This window comes from Meles meles, chromosome 7 (assembly GCF_922984935.1).
Source record: "Meles meles chromosome 7, mMelMel3.1 paternal haplotype, whole genome shotgun sequence".
Lineage (NCBI taxonomy): Eukaryota > Metazoa > Chordata > Mammalia > Carnivora > Mustelidae > Meles > Meles meles.
Genome location: NC_060072.1, coordinates 10,614,199 through 10,631,490, shown reverse-complemented (window position 1 = coordinate 10,631,490; position 17,292 = coordinate 10,614,199). Strand labels below are relative to the sequence as shown.

Below are 17,292 nucleotides of genomic sequence, written 5' to 3'. Positions count from 1 at the left end.
TTCTCCTTCTGCCTGCCTCTCTGCCTACTTGTGATCCCTCTCTCTGTCTCCCTCCGTGTCAAGTGAGTAAATAAAATCTTTAAAAAAAAGGAAAGAAATTAAGTTTAGTGGGGAAGAAATCAAGCAAGTTCCAGTTTATGTACATCTGAGCTTGGGGCGTCCATTCATTCCGCTCCCTGCCGCCCCCCATGGTGCACAGCAGTCAGCCTAGCAGCCAGCCAGCTGCAGGACAAGAATGGCCACCCACGCCCTCACTCTCACTCTGCTCCAGTCCTGCACTGGGTCCCCTGCTTCCTCCCTGTGCCCAGACCTCAGTTACTACTTCCTCCCGCCCACACTACCACCTTCAGGCCAAGACTTCACACCCCATCCTGACCCTGTTCTGCACACCCTGCTCGCCCCCCACCCACCGCCCATGCCCCCCCCCCTTCCTCCCTCCCTCCTGGTTTGCAGCCCAGCTGCTCCCAGGCACGGGGGCTTAGGGCTTAGCCATGCACTCTTGACTCCTGTCCTGGAAATCCCTCCTTCCTCTCTGGCTCCCGCGGCAGCCGCTGGCTGGCCCTGGCTCTCCCCCGACGGGGCCCCACCCATAATGTTCTTGACATCTGTTTCTGGTTGTGTTGAGTTTCTGCCTGTTTTCCCCTCCTCCAGAGGTACACGTGGCAGTATGTGGCTGCTGGGTCCAGGCGGGGCCGTGGAGCTGGCTGGGGGAGGAGGAAGTTGCAAAGGGAGCTACAGAATTTCAGCCCCCCGCCAAGGACTCCCGGGTCTTGCTTCCCGCTGCTCCTCCCTCCAGGGGAAGTCATTCATCCAACAAATGCCCTCCGAGCGCCCTCTCTGTGCCAGCCGCTGCTGATGTACAAAACGGAGACTCAGAGGACGAGGTGACAAGCCCAGCTCATGTGGATAGAGGACAAATAACAAGACCTGCTCTGAGCCAAGAGCTCCTCTAAGAAGATTTGGACCCAGGAATCAGAACCCTCACCCCGCCAGGCTCCAGAGCCCACACACTCTGACATTTGAGTACTTACCACTTCTCTGAAACTTCTCTGGCCCCTGTCACTTGACACTTAATATTTTCTGTGACAATCGGCACTGTTTTCGCAGTCTCCCCCATTGTTAGTCCAGGTGCCCTGATAGAGGGTTCTGAAAATTGTTACCCTATAAAGCCTCGGAGACGCCCCCCCAGGCCTCAGCGGGGCAAAAGAGGAGGAACTTCGAATCCAATGGGACAGAAAAGGATAATGAGGGTCGAAAGAAGCCAAATGAGTTGCCCGGCCACTCAGGGGACTCCCCAGGGCAGAGCTGGCCCAGGAGCCCGCCTCCTGGTGCCTGGGCCTGCTCTCTTCTCATTGGCATAGAAAAGTCTTGATGGGGGGGCGCCTGGGTGGCTCAGTCGTTAAGCATCTGCCTTCAGCTCAGGTCATGATTCCAGGGCCCTGGGATCGAGCCCCACATCAGGCTCCCTGCTTGGCGGGAAGTCTGCTTCTCTCTCTCTCACTCCCCCTGCTTCTGTTCCCTCGCCCGCTCTGTCTCTCTCTGTCGAATAAATAAAATTTTAAAAAGAAAGAAAAGTCTGATAGGAACAGCGGAGCCTGGTAGACCTTTTGCCCAAGCTGGACCCCCCCACTCCAACCTGGCTGCCCTCCTCTTGTCCCTCTGCTATTAAACCTCTTATTTCCTTTGGAGTCGAGTGGGAATATGGCCCTCTTCTGCAGGATGACATCGACAGTCCACCCCGTGTCCTCTCCTGGACCAGCTGCCTCCAGTCCCACTCAATACAATCCATGCTCCACGGAGCCCCCACAGCAGTCTGCCTCTTAAGTTAGCTCTAACCAGTGGCCACGCTGCTCAGAACCATCCAGCAACTCTCCATCACCTACAAGGTCAAGTCCCAACTTAGCCAGATGTTCGAGGCCCTTTATGACATGGCCCCTCCCTACATGTCTGGCCTCAGATCCCATCCTGGTCTGTCTCTACCTCCTTTCCAAACATTTACATCGCATATGGGCCTCTCCCATGGCCCAGAACATAGGCCGCACTATCCCACCTCCACCCTGTCATGCTGCTGTCTCTTTTCCCCATATCGTATGTCTTTCAAACTCCTATTCATCCTCCAAGACCCTGCTCAAATGTCCCCTCCACTCTGACACTTTCCTAGCTCATCCTCTCTAGAATTCTCTACTCTCTTCCCCCTGCTCCAGTACAACAGAGGAAGGACCTCCCGGGTGTATCTTTTTCCTAGGAAGGCCAAGGACTCCCAGATACACCCAATCCAAGCCCATAGAAGGATCCAACCCACCCATCCAGGTACTAAATCCCCAGGGACACAGCCTGGTTCAGCCGCCTGCACCAGCTCTGTCTGATGGAACTCCCCCCTTAATATTCCCTGCATTGCCCCCCTCTCACCCCCGACTAAGCGATGGCAGAGCAGAGCTGAAGTCCCCTGACTCCCAGCCTAGTCTGTTTTCCATTTCATGGGCTGCTTCTCCTCGTGGTCCATCTCTCTCTCCCCTTCCTTGTTCACTAGCACTTCAGAGGGACATACTATTTTCAAAATATGTAGCTGAAGGGGATGGCAGGGATGGAGAAGATAGCTGTACGGTCTCCCTGGGTCCCCAGGACTAAGCATTGTAGATCTCCTGGGGGGACCTGGTCCCCACAGACCTGGCCACAGGCTTGGGGGCCTCCAGAGTTCCAGGGCCCTCGCCCAGCCCCCACTGAGATGTCGCCTTCTGGAAGGGTCCCCATCACAAAGATCCAGAGGCTCCTACCATTCCTTGGAGAGATGCCACCAAGCCGGAAATCGGGCTCCTGTGGGAAAAACCGGCGCAGGCGGACGTCAGAGACCGCTTGGGACCAGGATGGAAACTTCTGCTGCAGGTCAGCTGAGACTATGGAGGAGCTGGTTCTGGGAGCCCTGAGCTCATGTGGCCTGGAAATGCCTGTGACCTTTGGCCTCAGCTTGCAAAGGATAAACCAGTTCTCCTGCAGGGGCTTGGTGAGAAGTTTCCAAAGCTTTGCTGCCAAAAAACAAAACAAAACAAAACAAAACAAAAAAAGTTGGCTGCCTTAGCGGGTTGGCAAAACCGCTATGGCACTGGGGGTAGCCCTCACCTTTACTGCTGGGGGCAGGCGGATGACGCGTGAACAGAGCCTGGGCCAAAACTAAGCCTTGGGGTCGCTCCCCTGCGTTGCCTCTGACCCATGGGGAGCACTCAGGTATAGTGAGAAGCCTCTTGCCGTGGCCATGTAGGTTTCAGAGAAACAGAGACTCATGACTCCGGTGCCTGGGCTGGGCCAAGTCCCAGGGTGGTTCTAGTAGCTTTGTTCCTTGTAGCTGGATCTTGCCTACCGTGCCCAGAACGCCACCAAGCACAGCCACAGGGACACACAAAGGTGCCCTGAGTGTGTCGGGCAAGCCGACAGGGGTCACTGCAAACATAAATAGATTTACGTGAGCAGTCACTGTGCTAGCTTGGAAAGTCAGAACCCAGTCCGCTGTCGGATGAAGCTGTGTTTTCCTCCAGAGAACAGCCAACGGTTCTCTCGTAAATATGAAACACAAACCATGAGACAGGGTCCCCAAGTAGGGCCTGCGGGGCTCGGCACTTGCAAGTGATTCACTGGAATGTAGGCTCCATGGCGTTCTCGAAGGCAAGAGGATGGCTTGGGCTCGCCCTGCGACTCCACACCTAGCGGGGTAGGCACTCAGCGGGTGTGGTTCAAACATCAGGCAATCGCTCTTCTCATCGTCATGGCCACCTCCTGGGGTAGATTCTCTGCGTCCCCATTTTATAGACAAGGAAATGGAGGCTCAGGTGTGTGGGGCCTGGCCTGAGGCCACAGACAGTGCATGGCCCAGCCAGCTCCGAGCCCGGCTCCACTCACTCCAAGGCCTACCAGCTGATGAATGACCGAGGGGGCCACGTGGGATGGGGAGCCCATGGAGGAGAGCCCTGCGGTGGGGCCCCCAGCAGAACCGGGACTGGCCGCCCTCCTGAGGAAGGGCACAGGGAGCCGAGCAGAAAGAACCAGCCCGAACTGCCAAAAAGACAGACACATTTTAATCACTCCAGACAAGCAGGACAGGGGCGAAGTCAGGCGAGGGTATAGCACCAGCGTTCACGGCACGGGGTCAGGTCCTGCTGCCAGCCCCCCATCGCTGAGCCGTGAATCCGTCAGCTACGAGTGAGCACCAGAGACCACTGCCCGGGGCGCCTCTGCCCCATGGTCAGCATCAGCACCAACGGGAAGCAGCCATTTCCCTCTGGAGAGAGATTCAGGCTACCTGGGATGGGAGACAAGAAGGCCGGAGACCGCCAGGCTGCCCCACCCCGGGAGAGGGAGAAAGGACAGAAGGCCTGATGTCCCTTTCTTGGCCTTGGTCACTCCCAGTGCCTGTCTTGGCCTCGTGGCTCAGAGGAGGTTCCCCCCGACTGACCTGGAATGTTGCCTGTTTCAGTTCCCTAGACCTGCTGAGGGGTCCAAAGCCCGGCCCATGGCCCGGTGGCATGTGTCAAGGTGGCATCTGGCCACAGGAGGCTCTGTGCCGGGCATGAGCTGCCCACCAGGGCCTAAGCACCTTAACCAGGCCTGGAAAACCAGGGACGTTGGGCCGGCAAGAAGGGCCGAGGAGGGTCAGAGAGCACCTGGGGACGACGTCAGTGTCTGACAGTGGCTGGGAGCCTGGGAGAACCGACGCCCAGGCGCCTTGGGGATGGGGAAGGGGATGTGTGAGGAGGGGAGGAGTCCTCACGGGCTGCCGTACCTGACATGTGGGGAGATGTGGGTCTGGGCTCCCTTTCCCAAAGGCCCTCTTCACTCCCCAAATGCCGCAGGCCCCTGGACCCTCCCCTCATAGCACCCTTGCCCTGACCAAGGCCCTTCTGGGGTTTGCTTTAATGAAGGGCATTGGGCAGGAAGGAGAGGAATGGACAAGGGACTCTATCCACCTTGCAGACAAGGACCATCCACGGTGGCTGAACGCCCAGACACAGACTTCTGTGACGAGAGCCCTGTGCATTTTTCTGGGTCTGGTTTCCTGAGCCTGTGTCTCCCCACCCTGGCTGGGCTGGGCACTCACCAAGGGCACAACCTGTGTCTCACCTCAGCTTCCCCAGAGTCTGACACAGAGTGAGTGCTCAGTGAACATTTGACGAATAAGGGATCGGCAACGGCACAAGTGGGGTGCACAAGAGAGGGAGAGAGAACGTGGAAGGAGCAAGAGGATAGGGGTGTGGGTGGGGGTCCTGGAGAGATGAGAGAAGTGAAGGATTTAGCAAGAGTCTAGAGTGTTCGGAGGATTCCAGAATGTTGGGAAAGATCTAGAACCTGATGACTCAAGGCGGGTCCCTGGACCAGCAGCACCAACTACAGCCAGGAACTTCTTAGACGTTCCCTGGGTCCAGGGCAGAACCCTGGACCCCGCCCACTTCAGAACCAGAATCAGAATCTGCCGTGTTTGCAGGCTGGGAAAGTTCTAGAATATTCAGGTTAGCGTGCCTCTTAAAATATGTCCAAGAGAAGAGAGAGAGATGATGGAGGGAAGGAAAGAAGAGGAAGCCCACCCAGAATGCCAGGTCCCGGGGGCCCACTTTATGGAGGCGCACATTGAGGCCCTGTGGGAGGACCACCTTGCCCACAGTTCCCCCCACCCCAGGGCCAGGGCTGCCCCACCAGGGGCCACTAATCGTCCTCAGGCTTGATGAGGTGGCCGCTGAAGGTGATGTAGGTGTCCACGTCGTCGCTGTAGACGGCGTTCTCCCGCTCGCGCTTGAAGAGACGCACCCAGACGCGGTCCCCGGGCGCTAGCGCCAGCATCACGCTCTGGCTCTGCATGATGCTGCGGTCGCTGGGCTGCGCGTAGAGGATGACGGCCGCCTCCTCGTTGTGCACCACGTGCACGTACGTCTCCTTGAAGTTCCAGCTGTGGACGTTGAGGCTGAAGAAGTAGAGGCCACGCAGCGGGGCGACGAAGTGGCCGGCGGCCAGGTCGAAGTGGCCGTCGGGGTTGACGAAGACGGTGTCGAAGAGCAGCGGCTGGAAGCCCTCACTGCTGTGCAGGGCCGTCTTGCGGCCCACCGAGAAGGCCGAGAAGCGCGTCTGGCACGGGCTCCCGGGGCTGCCCACCTGCCCCTTGGCGCCCTTGGTGCCCTGCGGGCCGCGCTCCCCCCGGGGACCCTCCCGGCCCAGCTTCCCGGGTGTGCCCAGCAGGCCTCGGTCCCCTTTGTCACCTGTGGGGACAAGAAGGGGGAAAGTCAGGGCCGGCACCCTTGCCTCTGTTTGCAGAGGGCTCCGTCCCTGCCTGGAGAAGGAAGGCCAGAGAAGAGCCAGCATGTACTGAGCACCTACTGCATACTGGACATCGCTCCACTGAACACCCTCTAAGAAGACACTGTGACCATCTCTACTCACGGGGAGCTTCAGTGACTCACCCAGGGTCATTCAGCTCAGGAGAAGCGGGAGGGGCAAGACCCAAGACGCTCTCTGTCTTGCACGGCCCGTTCCCCTCCCCGTGCAGTGAAGGTGTGACCACGTTCCCTGGGAAGCCAGGCCCAAACCCCAAGAGTCACTACACCCAGTCTGACTCCAGCAGAGAGGTAGCGGGTGCAGGACCCACTTGGCATTTCTTTTTCTTTTTTCTTTTTTTAAAATTTAAATTGAATTCAAGTAACATACGGTGTATTATTCGTTTCAGGGGTAGAATTTAGTGATTCATCAGTTGCACAGAACACCCAGGACTCATGACATCCCATGCCCCCTTGATGCCCATCCCCCACTGACTCCCTTCCCCCACCCCCTCCCCTCCAGCGACCCTCAGTTTGTTCCCTAGAGCGAAGAGTCTCTTATGGTGTGTCTCCCTCTCTGTTTTCCTCTTATTTTATTTGATTTTTTTTCCTTCCCTTCCCCTACGTTCATCTGTTTTGTTCCTTAAGTTCTGTATATGAGGGAAATCCTATGGCATTCGTCTTGCTCCAACTGACTTATTTTGCCCGGCTGCATATCCTCTGGTCCATCCATGCTGTTGCAAATGGCAAGAGCTCATCCTCTTTGGCAGCTGAGTCGCACTTTGCATTTCTGACCCAGAGAAGGAGCCAAGAAAAAAGCCTCCGCCTACCTGAAGGGAAAGGCCCTGGTTCGGAACCAGGTAGCCCTTGGTTAGTGTTACGTCCCACTGGGGCATTTCACGGTCACGGTCTCGGTTATTTTGTCTCTGTCTTGAAGAGGAATCTGTTCACCTCCCAGGGCTGATGTTGGGCCCTTGACAAAATGTCCTATGGGGGAGCACACTACAGACTTCCAGTATGAGGCAGGAGGGTCCACCCAGCAACGCTCGGCCTGTCCCTGACTTCCCCGGGGCTCCGGCAACATCCAGCCTCATCCTTAGGCACACGCGCCTCTGCCCAGCCTCTGTTCCAGGCTGACCTTGAGCACAGAAGGAGCAGGGGACCCGCTATGTCTTGAGGTACCTGATCCCAAGCATTTCCCTGCCGCCCGTCCCATGCCAGAACTCCTACCATCAGCCACTCCCCTTTGAGAGACCCGCCCAGCCCTGTGTCTTCCCAACGTCTCCTGTGACCTCGGCAATTTTGCTGGAAAGAGTGAAAGGGAAGGCATAGACCCTCGGGGGAAAAGCCTGGAAAGAAGCGGGGAGAAGGGGGTCCCCGGCTCTGCAGCCGTCTGGCCCCACAGCCTCCGTGGAGAAGGACGTCCTTGCATGTACCACACTTTAGTTTGCACCTCCCTGCCCCAGACCCGACGGAGCGGGGTGAACGGTTGTCCTAGGAAGGGGTTACCTTTTCATTTTTACAAAGGAGGCGGCAAGCCAGGACAGAGAGACCAGCCTGACCCGCACAGTGAGGGAGCAAGCAGCTGGGGTGGGGACCCAGGACTCCTGACACCAGCCAGGGGCCTCCTGCCACAGCCAAGTGTCCACCCGCGCCAGCAGACAGTGAAGGCTGGCCCAAGGGTGTCCTCCTGATCCTGGGTTTTTAGGAAGACAGTGTGGAGGAAGTACCTCCAGAGGCCAGGCAGATCCTCGGCCTCAGGCAGGGGCTCTATGGGCCTTGGGGAAGATGGGGTGCTGGAGGAAGGGAAGTGTCCTCCCCCATGAAACCCAAGGCCCGGAGGTCTCAGGAGCCAGCCGACCCCCGGCTGGAGGGTGGAGTGGCCCGAGTCCTCAGGGACAGATCTCGGCTTGCGCCTTATAGCTGTGTGCTCCTGGAAAGCTCCTCCCTGCTTGGAGGCTCAGTTTCCCCCTCTGCAAAATGGGAGCAATGACCAAGGACTGACCTCTTGGGGTGGTTGGCCACACAACCCCAAATGAAGGGTGTCCACGGCCTGGCCCCAGCCCCAGCTGTAAACAGCCGCCAACAGCAGAAGCTTCTTCCTCATTTTCGAGGACAGAGAGCCCGCTCTTACCTGGATAGCCCTAGTGGCTGCCCATAGAGCTCCCTGCTTCCACCCTTGTCCCCTGACGGCCATTCTCCACGAAATATTAGATCCATTTGCAGCCCCAGTGGGACCAAGTCTCTGCTCGAACCCTCCCCTGCTCCCCATTCCCACTCAGAGAAACCCAAGTCTGACTCTGCCCCTGTTTCATCTCCAACTTCAGCTCCTCCTCTTGCCCTCTGCTCCTTAGACACACCAGGCCCACTCCTACCACAGGACCTTAGCACCTGCTGCTCATGCTCCTTGGACTACTCTTCCTCAGACAGCCACATGGCTTCTCCCTCACCTTCTCAATGAACCGACACCCCATTTAATTTGCAACCTATTCCCTGCATCTACACTCCTGATGCCCCTTACCCTCCTCAACCTTGGAACCGCCATCCCCTTTCTCACCATTGAACATTCTGTCTCATTAACTTGGGCAATAAATGTTTTGCTCACGTTCTGCCTCTCCCATGAGAATGGCATTTGGCACTTCTGTCTGGTTTGCTCATGCTCCATCCTCAGAACTCAGAACAGTCCTGGCACATAGTAGCTGCTCAATAAATACATGAAAGACAGAAAGGGTCTGGGACAATTTTCTGTCCGGGTTTTTCCAGTTCCCTCCCCCTCACCGATCCCAGCCCAAGGAGAGGGCTCCACACCCTCCCCATCCCCAGCCAGGCCAGTCTAGCCTGAGCCACTGGGAGGAAGGGGGCTACTCACCCTTCAGGATGGTGATGTTAATGTAGGGCCTGACCTCAGGCAGCAGGTATGGGAGGGCAGATGGAGAAGCCGATGACACTGCTTCATCGGCAGGGGTCAGGGGGTCCTCAGAGTCACAGCACCGTTGACAGTACCCAGGGGCACCCGAGGCCACCGCATCCCCAGAGGAGGGCTCCTCGGTGGAGACTGCAAACACCAAGAGAGGGAGCAGGAGCCCTGCGCAGAGGATGTCCAGGGCAGCTATCCCCATGGTGACCTGCAGCAAGTAAGGAGGGGCAGAGATTCTATTTAAGGGACCGTCCACACCATGCACATGCGCAGCACGGATGCTTGCCCCCATATTATCAGCTCACCTGACGTAACTCAAGGGCAGAGGGTTAGTGTCCCCATTTAACGGGAGAGAAGAAAGAGACTGACACAGAGAAGCAATTTCTCCCAGGTCATGAAGAGACCTGTGGCCATGCAGGGCCTGCAGGCCGGGTCCCCTGGAATCCAGTCCATGGGGATTTCTGGCACACGTGGGCCTGGGAAGGAAACCCCTCTAAAAAGATCCACAGCTGGGAAACAGACGAGGGTCCTGGGACGCCTTTGCTGGGGTGGGCGAGGAAGATGCTCCAGCCACCCACGTGTCCTACCCAGTAAGACCGTGAAATGCTCCCCACCCCAGCCCGCTCTGCCCACCTCCCTTTGGTTTGTTTTCTCGCAACCGACCCAGCCTTCGCCAGCAAGCACAGGCTACTAGCCCAGCATGAGGGACGTTAGTGCGCCCCTGGGACCAACACAAATGATTCTGCAGCTCGCTCTTCAGGAGAGGGGACGAGTGGCCGAGCCCAGGATCTGGCACCTGAGCACCATGGTCCTGACCAAGATCTAGGAAAGTTCATTTATTGTAGCGGTCAGAAAGCAACATATAGAGAAAATGCACAGGGTTATGCCCAGTGATGCTGTCAGGGCGTCTTTAAGAATTCAGGAGTAGGTATGCAGAATTTCAGACCCTAGACCAGTTCTGGCCTGCCTAGAGGTGCCTGTGCGCAAGGCAGAAGCAGGTACCTCTCTGCGCGGACAAATTAGAAACAAAAGTAGAAGTCATTTTTGGAAAAATGCAACACTGAGGGTGTGTAGGTTGGCAAGGGCTGTTGTCAACCCACCTCCCCCTCAGCACCTTTGTGCAGTCAACAACCCACACAGCTCAGCCTTACACAGAAGCCCCAAGGCTCTGGAGTTAATTCATTGGAAGAGAATTGTGTCAATCATCATAGACCTACCAATCCGCTGCCAAGGGGGTAAATTGGAATTAAGGAGCAGGACTAGAAAGGCTGGAAAATTCAAAAAGGATCGGAGAAGTCCAGGGGTTTATGAAGATGTTTGTGGCCCTGGCCAAGGGAGGTTCCAGAGTTCCAGGAGGGGGGCAGGAAGTGGCCAGGACAGCAGACACTGGGGACAGGCTGGGGCTGGGTGGGCAGGAAACCCGGCAAAGAGCCTTTGAGGTGGTAGCAGTGTTTGGGGGCTGGCATATTATCGCAGGATCAGAAACTCGGCTCTTGAAACCAGACTGGTTTTTACACTTCTGGCGTTTCTTTGTTTATTTCCTTTTTGTTCCTTTAACATTGGGTACAATTCAAAAATATTTTTTCTGTGGTTAATACATGTAGAGAAGTTAAAATTATTATTTTTTTAAAAAAATGCTATTCTATCCCCACTGAGTACTGAGGTAAGGGATGGGTTTTAAAGGGCAGGAGTCCCCCCCTCTAGACACACACACACACACACACACACACACACACACACACTCCACCGTGCTGGGGGCTGAGTAGTAGCTAGAAGGGCGGTGGCGGGCAGGTTGTCCCCAGAGATACCACCCCTCTCTTAGAGGTGACCATTCCCCAGCTCTGCCCTGGTCTGTTTTCCTGGTTCTGCTCAATAAGGCAGATAAACTTCTCGGAGATCAACATCCTTTCTGTTCAAGATTATAACCCCCACCCTGTGTTTGTAAAGGCCACATCTCGGTGATTTTTGAGAAGAACAAAAATCCCCTTTTTCCTGGCCATAGATGTGACTTTATGGGAAAGGGTGAGGCCTTGGGGTTGGACCTAAGATCCCATGATAGTTTACAAGCTGTGTGACCTCGGGCTAGTAGCTTAACCTCTCTAGTCTTCCATGCTGCTCCTTGACACTTACAAGGAGGTGAAACCACTGCCTACCTCCCAGGTTGTTCGGGAGGATCCCAGTGCAGAGTAAATGCCTGACTTGTAAGACTCTTAATACAAAGGACAGCAGAGGGAATAGTCAATAACATTGTAATAACATTGTACAGTGACTACCCTCATGAGTGGTGAGCGCTGAATAATGCATAGGATTGCTGAATGACTATGTTGCAAGCCTGAAATGAAGATAATGTCAATTACACTTCAGTAATAAACAAATAAGATTTGAAACGTGTTCTTTCCTGTGACAGACAAGGCCTCTACCCAGTGCCCACACAGGATGGGAAGAGCAGAATTTCACCCAGAGAACTGGCATAGTTGGGGATGTTTCTGTTGGCGGGGGCCAGACTGGAGTCAAAAGCTCTGAGACACAGAACTGTGCCCTGGGGAGAGCAGGAAGCAGGAAGCAAAGCAGTCTTTGAACAAGAGTAATAATAACCACAGCCATGATCAGGGACTGGCCCTGGAGGAGGGGGCCAGGCAGGGATCCAGAGTGGGGGACTGTGCCATCTGGGGTGATTTGGGGTGGGGGAGTTCCTGCTGCCTTTACTTAGGAGCTGGGAGCTCTCTGGGATGGGAGGGAGCTGGGCCTGCTGAGCTGAGCCAGTGAGTGTCCCGGCAGGGGGAGGCTCCCACTGGAGGAGCAGGGCAGCCCTTCACCAGGGGCTAGAGGGGCTGAGAGGGTCAGAGGGAGAGAGCAGAACCCGGGACGTGTCTAGGAAGAGAGGAAGGAGGAAGGGAATTCCAGGCTCTGACCCCAGCCCCCGGGGCCCTACTGGAAGAAGTTACGGGAACATTCATCACTCACCCCGTGTCCAGTGGCCTCCACGGCAGCTCACAGACCCCCGGCCTCTGGGCAGTCTCTGGCTCCTTTGCCCATGTCTGCTTGTTGCTGGCCCAGACCCCCAGGCTGAGCCGAAGAGGGAGGGAGAGAAGGAGGGAGAGAGGCGGAGGGAAGGCGGAGGGAGCGGTTGAGCTGGCTTCCCACTTCCCCTCCTCCCAACTCCCTCCTCTCCAGCCTCTGGGATCTGTGAGAGATCAAAGGAGCCTAGGGAGCTGGGGTTTTCCTTTGCTTAACTCCTTGGTTGTCCAGTGGGGTCTGGTTTGATTCAGAAGCCCAAGAGAGTCAGAGTGGGAAGGGGTCTGAAGCCCCTTGAGGAGCAGGCTGGAAAATAGAGGGAAAGGAAGGGGCAGGAGCCCCCCAGATTGCTCAGGAATGAGAAGGCAGCACTGGAATCCGGGGTGAGGGGTGGGCTTGGCCTATTTGCTCTGGGTCACAAGGACAGGGTGCTGAGGGGAGAGGGCGCGGGCACCCACTAGCTCAGGACTTGGGCCGATCCATTGACCTCTCCGTCCCTAGGAATCTGCAGAGCTCCAGTCCCCAGTCTCCTTGTGCCGGGCACAGGGGAGGCTCAGCACATGTCCAGTGAGTCGATGAGCAGGTATGACCCCCTCAGGTACTAGGTAAGGGCAACAGCCAGGTCAAAAGCCCCCTCTCCAATGGACACGGAAGTCCCCCACCTTGGCCTGGAAATCTCCCCTGAACGGTCCATCCCCTGGGTCTTCTGGAGCCAGCTCCTCTGCGGAATTGACCCCCCCCCCCCAGAAGGGTCCTCTTGGCAAGAGGGACAGCCTGTGTAGTATGTCCCTGGGCCTGGGCAGAGTCCTGCCCAGCTTCCTTCCAGTTGAGCTGCCCAAGGTTTTTCATGCATCCCTGGGACTCTGGGGTGCCCAGACAGTCTCCAACCAATGTCCCTCCCACTCCATCCCCCTCTCATTCCACTCGGGTTGAGTGCTTACTGCCTGGGCTGGGCCTCATCTTTGCAGGGGTTTTTGGAACCTGAAAGGTGTTCCCATCCATCATTTCAACTCAGCTGACCCCAGCCTTATGCTTTCCCAGGGTCCCATGGCTGGGAGGAGTGAAGAGGAGCCACACCCCACAGAAAGGAAGGGGTCCCCAACCCACTGGAGTCCTAGGAACATGCCTGGGCAGGGGGGATGGGTAGGGTTGGGGGGGGTGTGGACAAAGGCTCTAGTCCTCGGTCTGTCCCGTGGGAAGAGGGAGGGGGTGACATTTCTGCCCTCGGTACAGAAATGTCGAGATCTGAGGGGGATGGAATTCAGTCTGGGGCTTAGGGCATGAAAGCCTAACCCCCACTCAACGGGCCAAGTGTGGAGGATAGAACGGCCCATGGCCTGTGTATCTTTGACCACGTCTCATGTCCAGCCTTTGGTTTTTCTAGCAGTTTTGGGAATAATCAGACAGCAGAACTTCAGGCCTGGAAAGACCCTGAGAGATGGCCTGACCCAATTACTTAATGGGACCAGGAGATACTGTGTGACCCAGGATAGACTCCAGTCTTTGACTCAAGGTCACAGCTGCCCGGAGCTCAAGCTGGAATGAGAGTCAGACTCTCCCAGCTTTCAGCTTTGTGCTGCTTTCACCTCTCAAGCCCACTTAGAGTCCTCCCCCCAACCCTGGCCTATTTAAGGGCCCCAGGGGGTCCCCTCAAAAGCAGATCGAGGTTCTACAGCATTGAGAAAACACCAGGGCCACACTGGCCATGCCCTCTATGTGGCCCTGCCTCCGGCAGCATTCCCAGGGCCCTGAGCCAGGGCTGCAAAGGGTGGGAGCCAAGGGGAGCCACCCTCCCCACCCTCCCCTGCTGCTGCCACCAGGAAAAGGGCTGAGTCAGCAGCACCAGAGTGGAAGACAGCTCCTGGCTGCCTCTGAGCCCTTTGGCTTAGAAAGCCTAGCCTCAGAGGGAAGGGAGAAGGGAAGGGAAGACAGCTGGGGGATGGGGAGCGCAGCCTGGGGACACAGTAAGTTTATCCCATGCTGTGCCAGCCCTCTGCTCCAGGCCACACTCAACAGCTCCTCTGCCAAAGGCCACTCAGCCCATTTATCAGATGAGGAGACTGAGGCCAGGAAAGGGACTTGATTTGCCAGGTTCTAGGGCTGGCTCCTTTGGCTCCCAGCCAGGCCGATGCCCCAGAAAAGGGCTCCTTGTTCTCTTTGCCAGCTGGAGGCAGGGTGGAAGAGAGAGCAAGGCTCAGATATATTACACTTCAATATTTTTCCTCTCACTCTCACTCTGCCTAAAATACGTTCATTTGTGCAACATCCGGTGGTCTCCCAGCCATTCAGAGGATCTCCCCAGCTGGCCAGGTAGCTTGGAGACAGAGCCCCAGCCCTGGGGCAGACAAAACTGGGTTATGTCCCAGCTCCAGCTCCTTCTAGCTGTGCGACCTTGGGCACACTCCCTACTTCTGAGCCTTGATGTTCCTGGGCCAGAGGGACATAAGGAAGCCAAGAGCACCTGAGGGGTCTGGTGGGATACCCAATAGGGGTCCCCTCTACTGGCCACCCACCAGTGCTTCTCCGTGGTCACACTCTGAATTAGGGTAAGTGTCTGAGCCCCTTCTCATGCACACCTGAGTCGGAAGCCCTGGGACCCAGGTATAAAAATAGTGAGTGAGTGCTTACAGAGTGCCAGGACCCCTCATGTATTTTTAAAAGATAAAATGTGTGCCTGTCAAAAGGTGAGACAGAAAACACGATTGCTGGGGCGCCTGGGTGGCTCAGTGGATTAAGCCGCTGCCTTCGGCTCAGGTCATGATCTCAGGGTCCTGGGATCGAGCCCCGCATCGGGCTCTCTGCTCTGCAGGGAGCCTGCTTCCTCCTCTCTCTCTGCCTCCTCTCTCTCTGCCTTCCTCACTGCCTACTTGTGATCTCTCTCTCTGTCAAATAAATAAATAAAATCTTTAAAAAAAAAAAAAAAAGAAAACACGATTGCTGGAGTCAGCCTTGCAAGTTGTGAATGCCAAGTCGCAGATCTAACTGCTCAGGGTCACTAGCCAATTAAGAAACTAAACAAAGGTTGGGGCGCCTGGGTGGCTCAGTGGGTTAAAGCCTCTGCCTTTCGCTCAGGTCAAGATCTCAGGGTCCTGGGATCAAGCCCCGCATCGGGCTCTCTGCTTGGCGGGGAGCCTGCTTCCTCCTCTCTCTCTCTCTCTGCTTGCCTCTCTGCCTACTTGTGATCTCTGTCAAATAAATAAAAATCTTAAAAAAAAAAGAAAAAAAAAAAAAGATGTTTGCCAGAAACTAAACAAACGCAACCGCGAGCGCCACCTGCTGGGGAGCGCCATGGGGCCCCGCGGTGGGTGTGACCCAGCCCACTGGGCACCCACCTCATGGAACCGGCGGCTTGTGATGCTCCCCACCCGTCTCATCCCCTTCGTCAGGAGCTAAGGGGATAGCAGAGGGCTAGGAGAAGGATGAAAGGCCACTGCGACGCGCTAGGGGCTGGCTGGGGCGCCCAAGCACTTTCTTCCAAACCCCCTCCCCACAAAGTGGCCAGAGGTTCCAAAAGGACCCTCCCTCTGCCAAGCAGTTCGTCCCGCTTCCTCCTGCGCGGAGAACCCCGGACTCGGTTCTACGGAGCCCTTCCACTGATTAGCCGGGTTGTCCTCGGTTAACATCCACCTCCGGACTCAGTTTCTCCACTCTGGGCTTTCAACACCCCATGTCTGATCCCGAGGTGGGCGAGTTTAAGTCCATTTTACAGAAGGGGACACTGAATCCCCAAGAGGTCCAGGGAAAGAAAGAGCCAGCAGGTCGCGGGGAGTCTGTCGGCCACCTCCACCCCCACCCCGCCCCAGAAGAGCCCTGCTGACTGTTGGGGGGAAACTGAGGCTAAGGAACAGGTGCAGCAAGTGGCTCCCTCCCCGGCGGCCGTCCAGTGGCAGAACCAGAACGCTGAGGCAGCAGCCAACCTCCCCGCTCCGCTCCGCAGAAGTAGGGAGCGACTCCCCGACCCCCGGCCCACCGGCTTCGGCTTGGACCCCTGGGAAAAGATAGTCGCCGGCCGCCGGCCCGCGCCTTTCGCTGCCAGCCAGGGCCCTGGAAAAGCACAGCCCAGGGCTCAGGCAAACCGGACCCCGCCCCGTGGACACTCGCGGCCGCGACCCTCAGGCCGGCTCTGCTCCGGCCTCTGGGCCTCCACCCGGGAAGCCCAACCCGAGGCGGCTCCTCGGCGCCAGGGAGGAGCCCCCGCGCGTCCAGCCCCGAGTGGAGTCGGCCAGGAGCTAGCAATGCCGGTGGTCAGGAGCCAGCAAGGCCGGACTTGGCCGAGCATAGCCGAATCCCGCCAAGTGCTGCCGAGGACAACCGGGCAGAGCCGACTTTGGCCGAGCCAGGCTGTGGCGGCCGAACACGGCCGAGTCTGACCGAGTGGAGCCGAGCGTGGCCGAAGAGAGCCGAGTGCGGCCGAGCGAAGCGGCGACCGGCGGAGGTCCCGCAGCGCCCCCTGCCGGACACAGAGCACAGCGCTGGCCCCGGCCCAGCCAGTCCACGGCCTCCAGGTCTCGCGACAGTCCTGTGAGGCGAGGTTATGAATAAAGCCCATTTTATGGATGAGGAAACTGAGGCTCCAAGCGGTTCCGAGGCCGGCGCCGAGGCCTGCAGAGCTAAGCAGTGGGGCCGCTTGGGTTGGATCCTGATTGCGTGGCTGACAGCTCAACGGACTGCCGCCCACGTAAACAGGCATGCGAGTTTGCTTTGTTCTCCCTGTAATTGCTGCTGTTCTGTGGCGGGAGAGCAGGAGAGACCGGCGCTGTCTGATGAGCGGAGGGAAGCTGAAGCTCAGAGACAACCTCTCCTTACAGATGGAGAAACTAAGCAGGCTCTGGGTTGTGTTGAGCAAACGCAGGACTGGCCATTCGGTGTGCCAATATTGACATATTTCCAGGTAATTAAAGCAGATAGCAGGGCACGTCCCACCCCTGGCCTCCTTTTCCCCACCTGTAACAAGCCGGCCACAGGGGACGTGGGCTCCTGGCTGCCTCTGGGCTGTGTTGCTGGGATGTGTGAACCAGGACCTGAAGTGTCTGGGACCCTGGAGATGCCTTCAAGTGTGGCTGAGACATT

At 57.1% G+C, this 17,292-nt stretch overlaps 1 protein-coding gene across 1 annotated transcript; it reads right to left on the bottom strand.

Moving 5' to 3' along the window:
• Window positions 1-4,045: 4,045 nt before the first annotated feature.
• On the bottom strand, window positions 4,046-12,293 carry C1QTNF6 (C1q and TNF related 6). Its single transcript, XM_046012657.1, has 3 exons — window positions 12,172-12,293; window positions 9,160-9,415; window positions 4,046-6,236 (listed from the first exon to the last, which is right to left on the bottom strand). The coding sequence occupies exons 2-3, from the start codon at window positions 9,407-9,409 to the stop codon at window positions 5,689-5,691; spliced, it is 798 nt and encodes a 265-aa protein (XP_045868613.1). The 5' UTR covers window positions 9,410-9,415; window positions 12,172-12,293; the 3' UTR covers window positions 4,046-5,688.
• Between the last annotated feature and the right edge of the window lie 4,999 nt (window positions 12,294-17,292).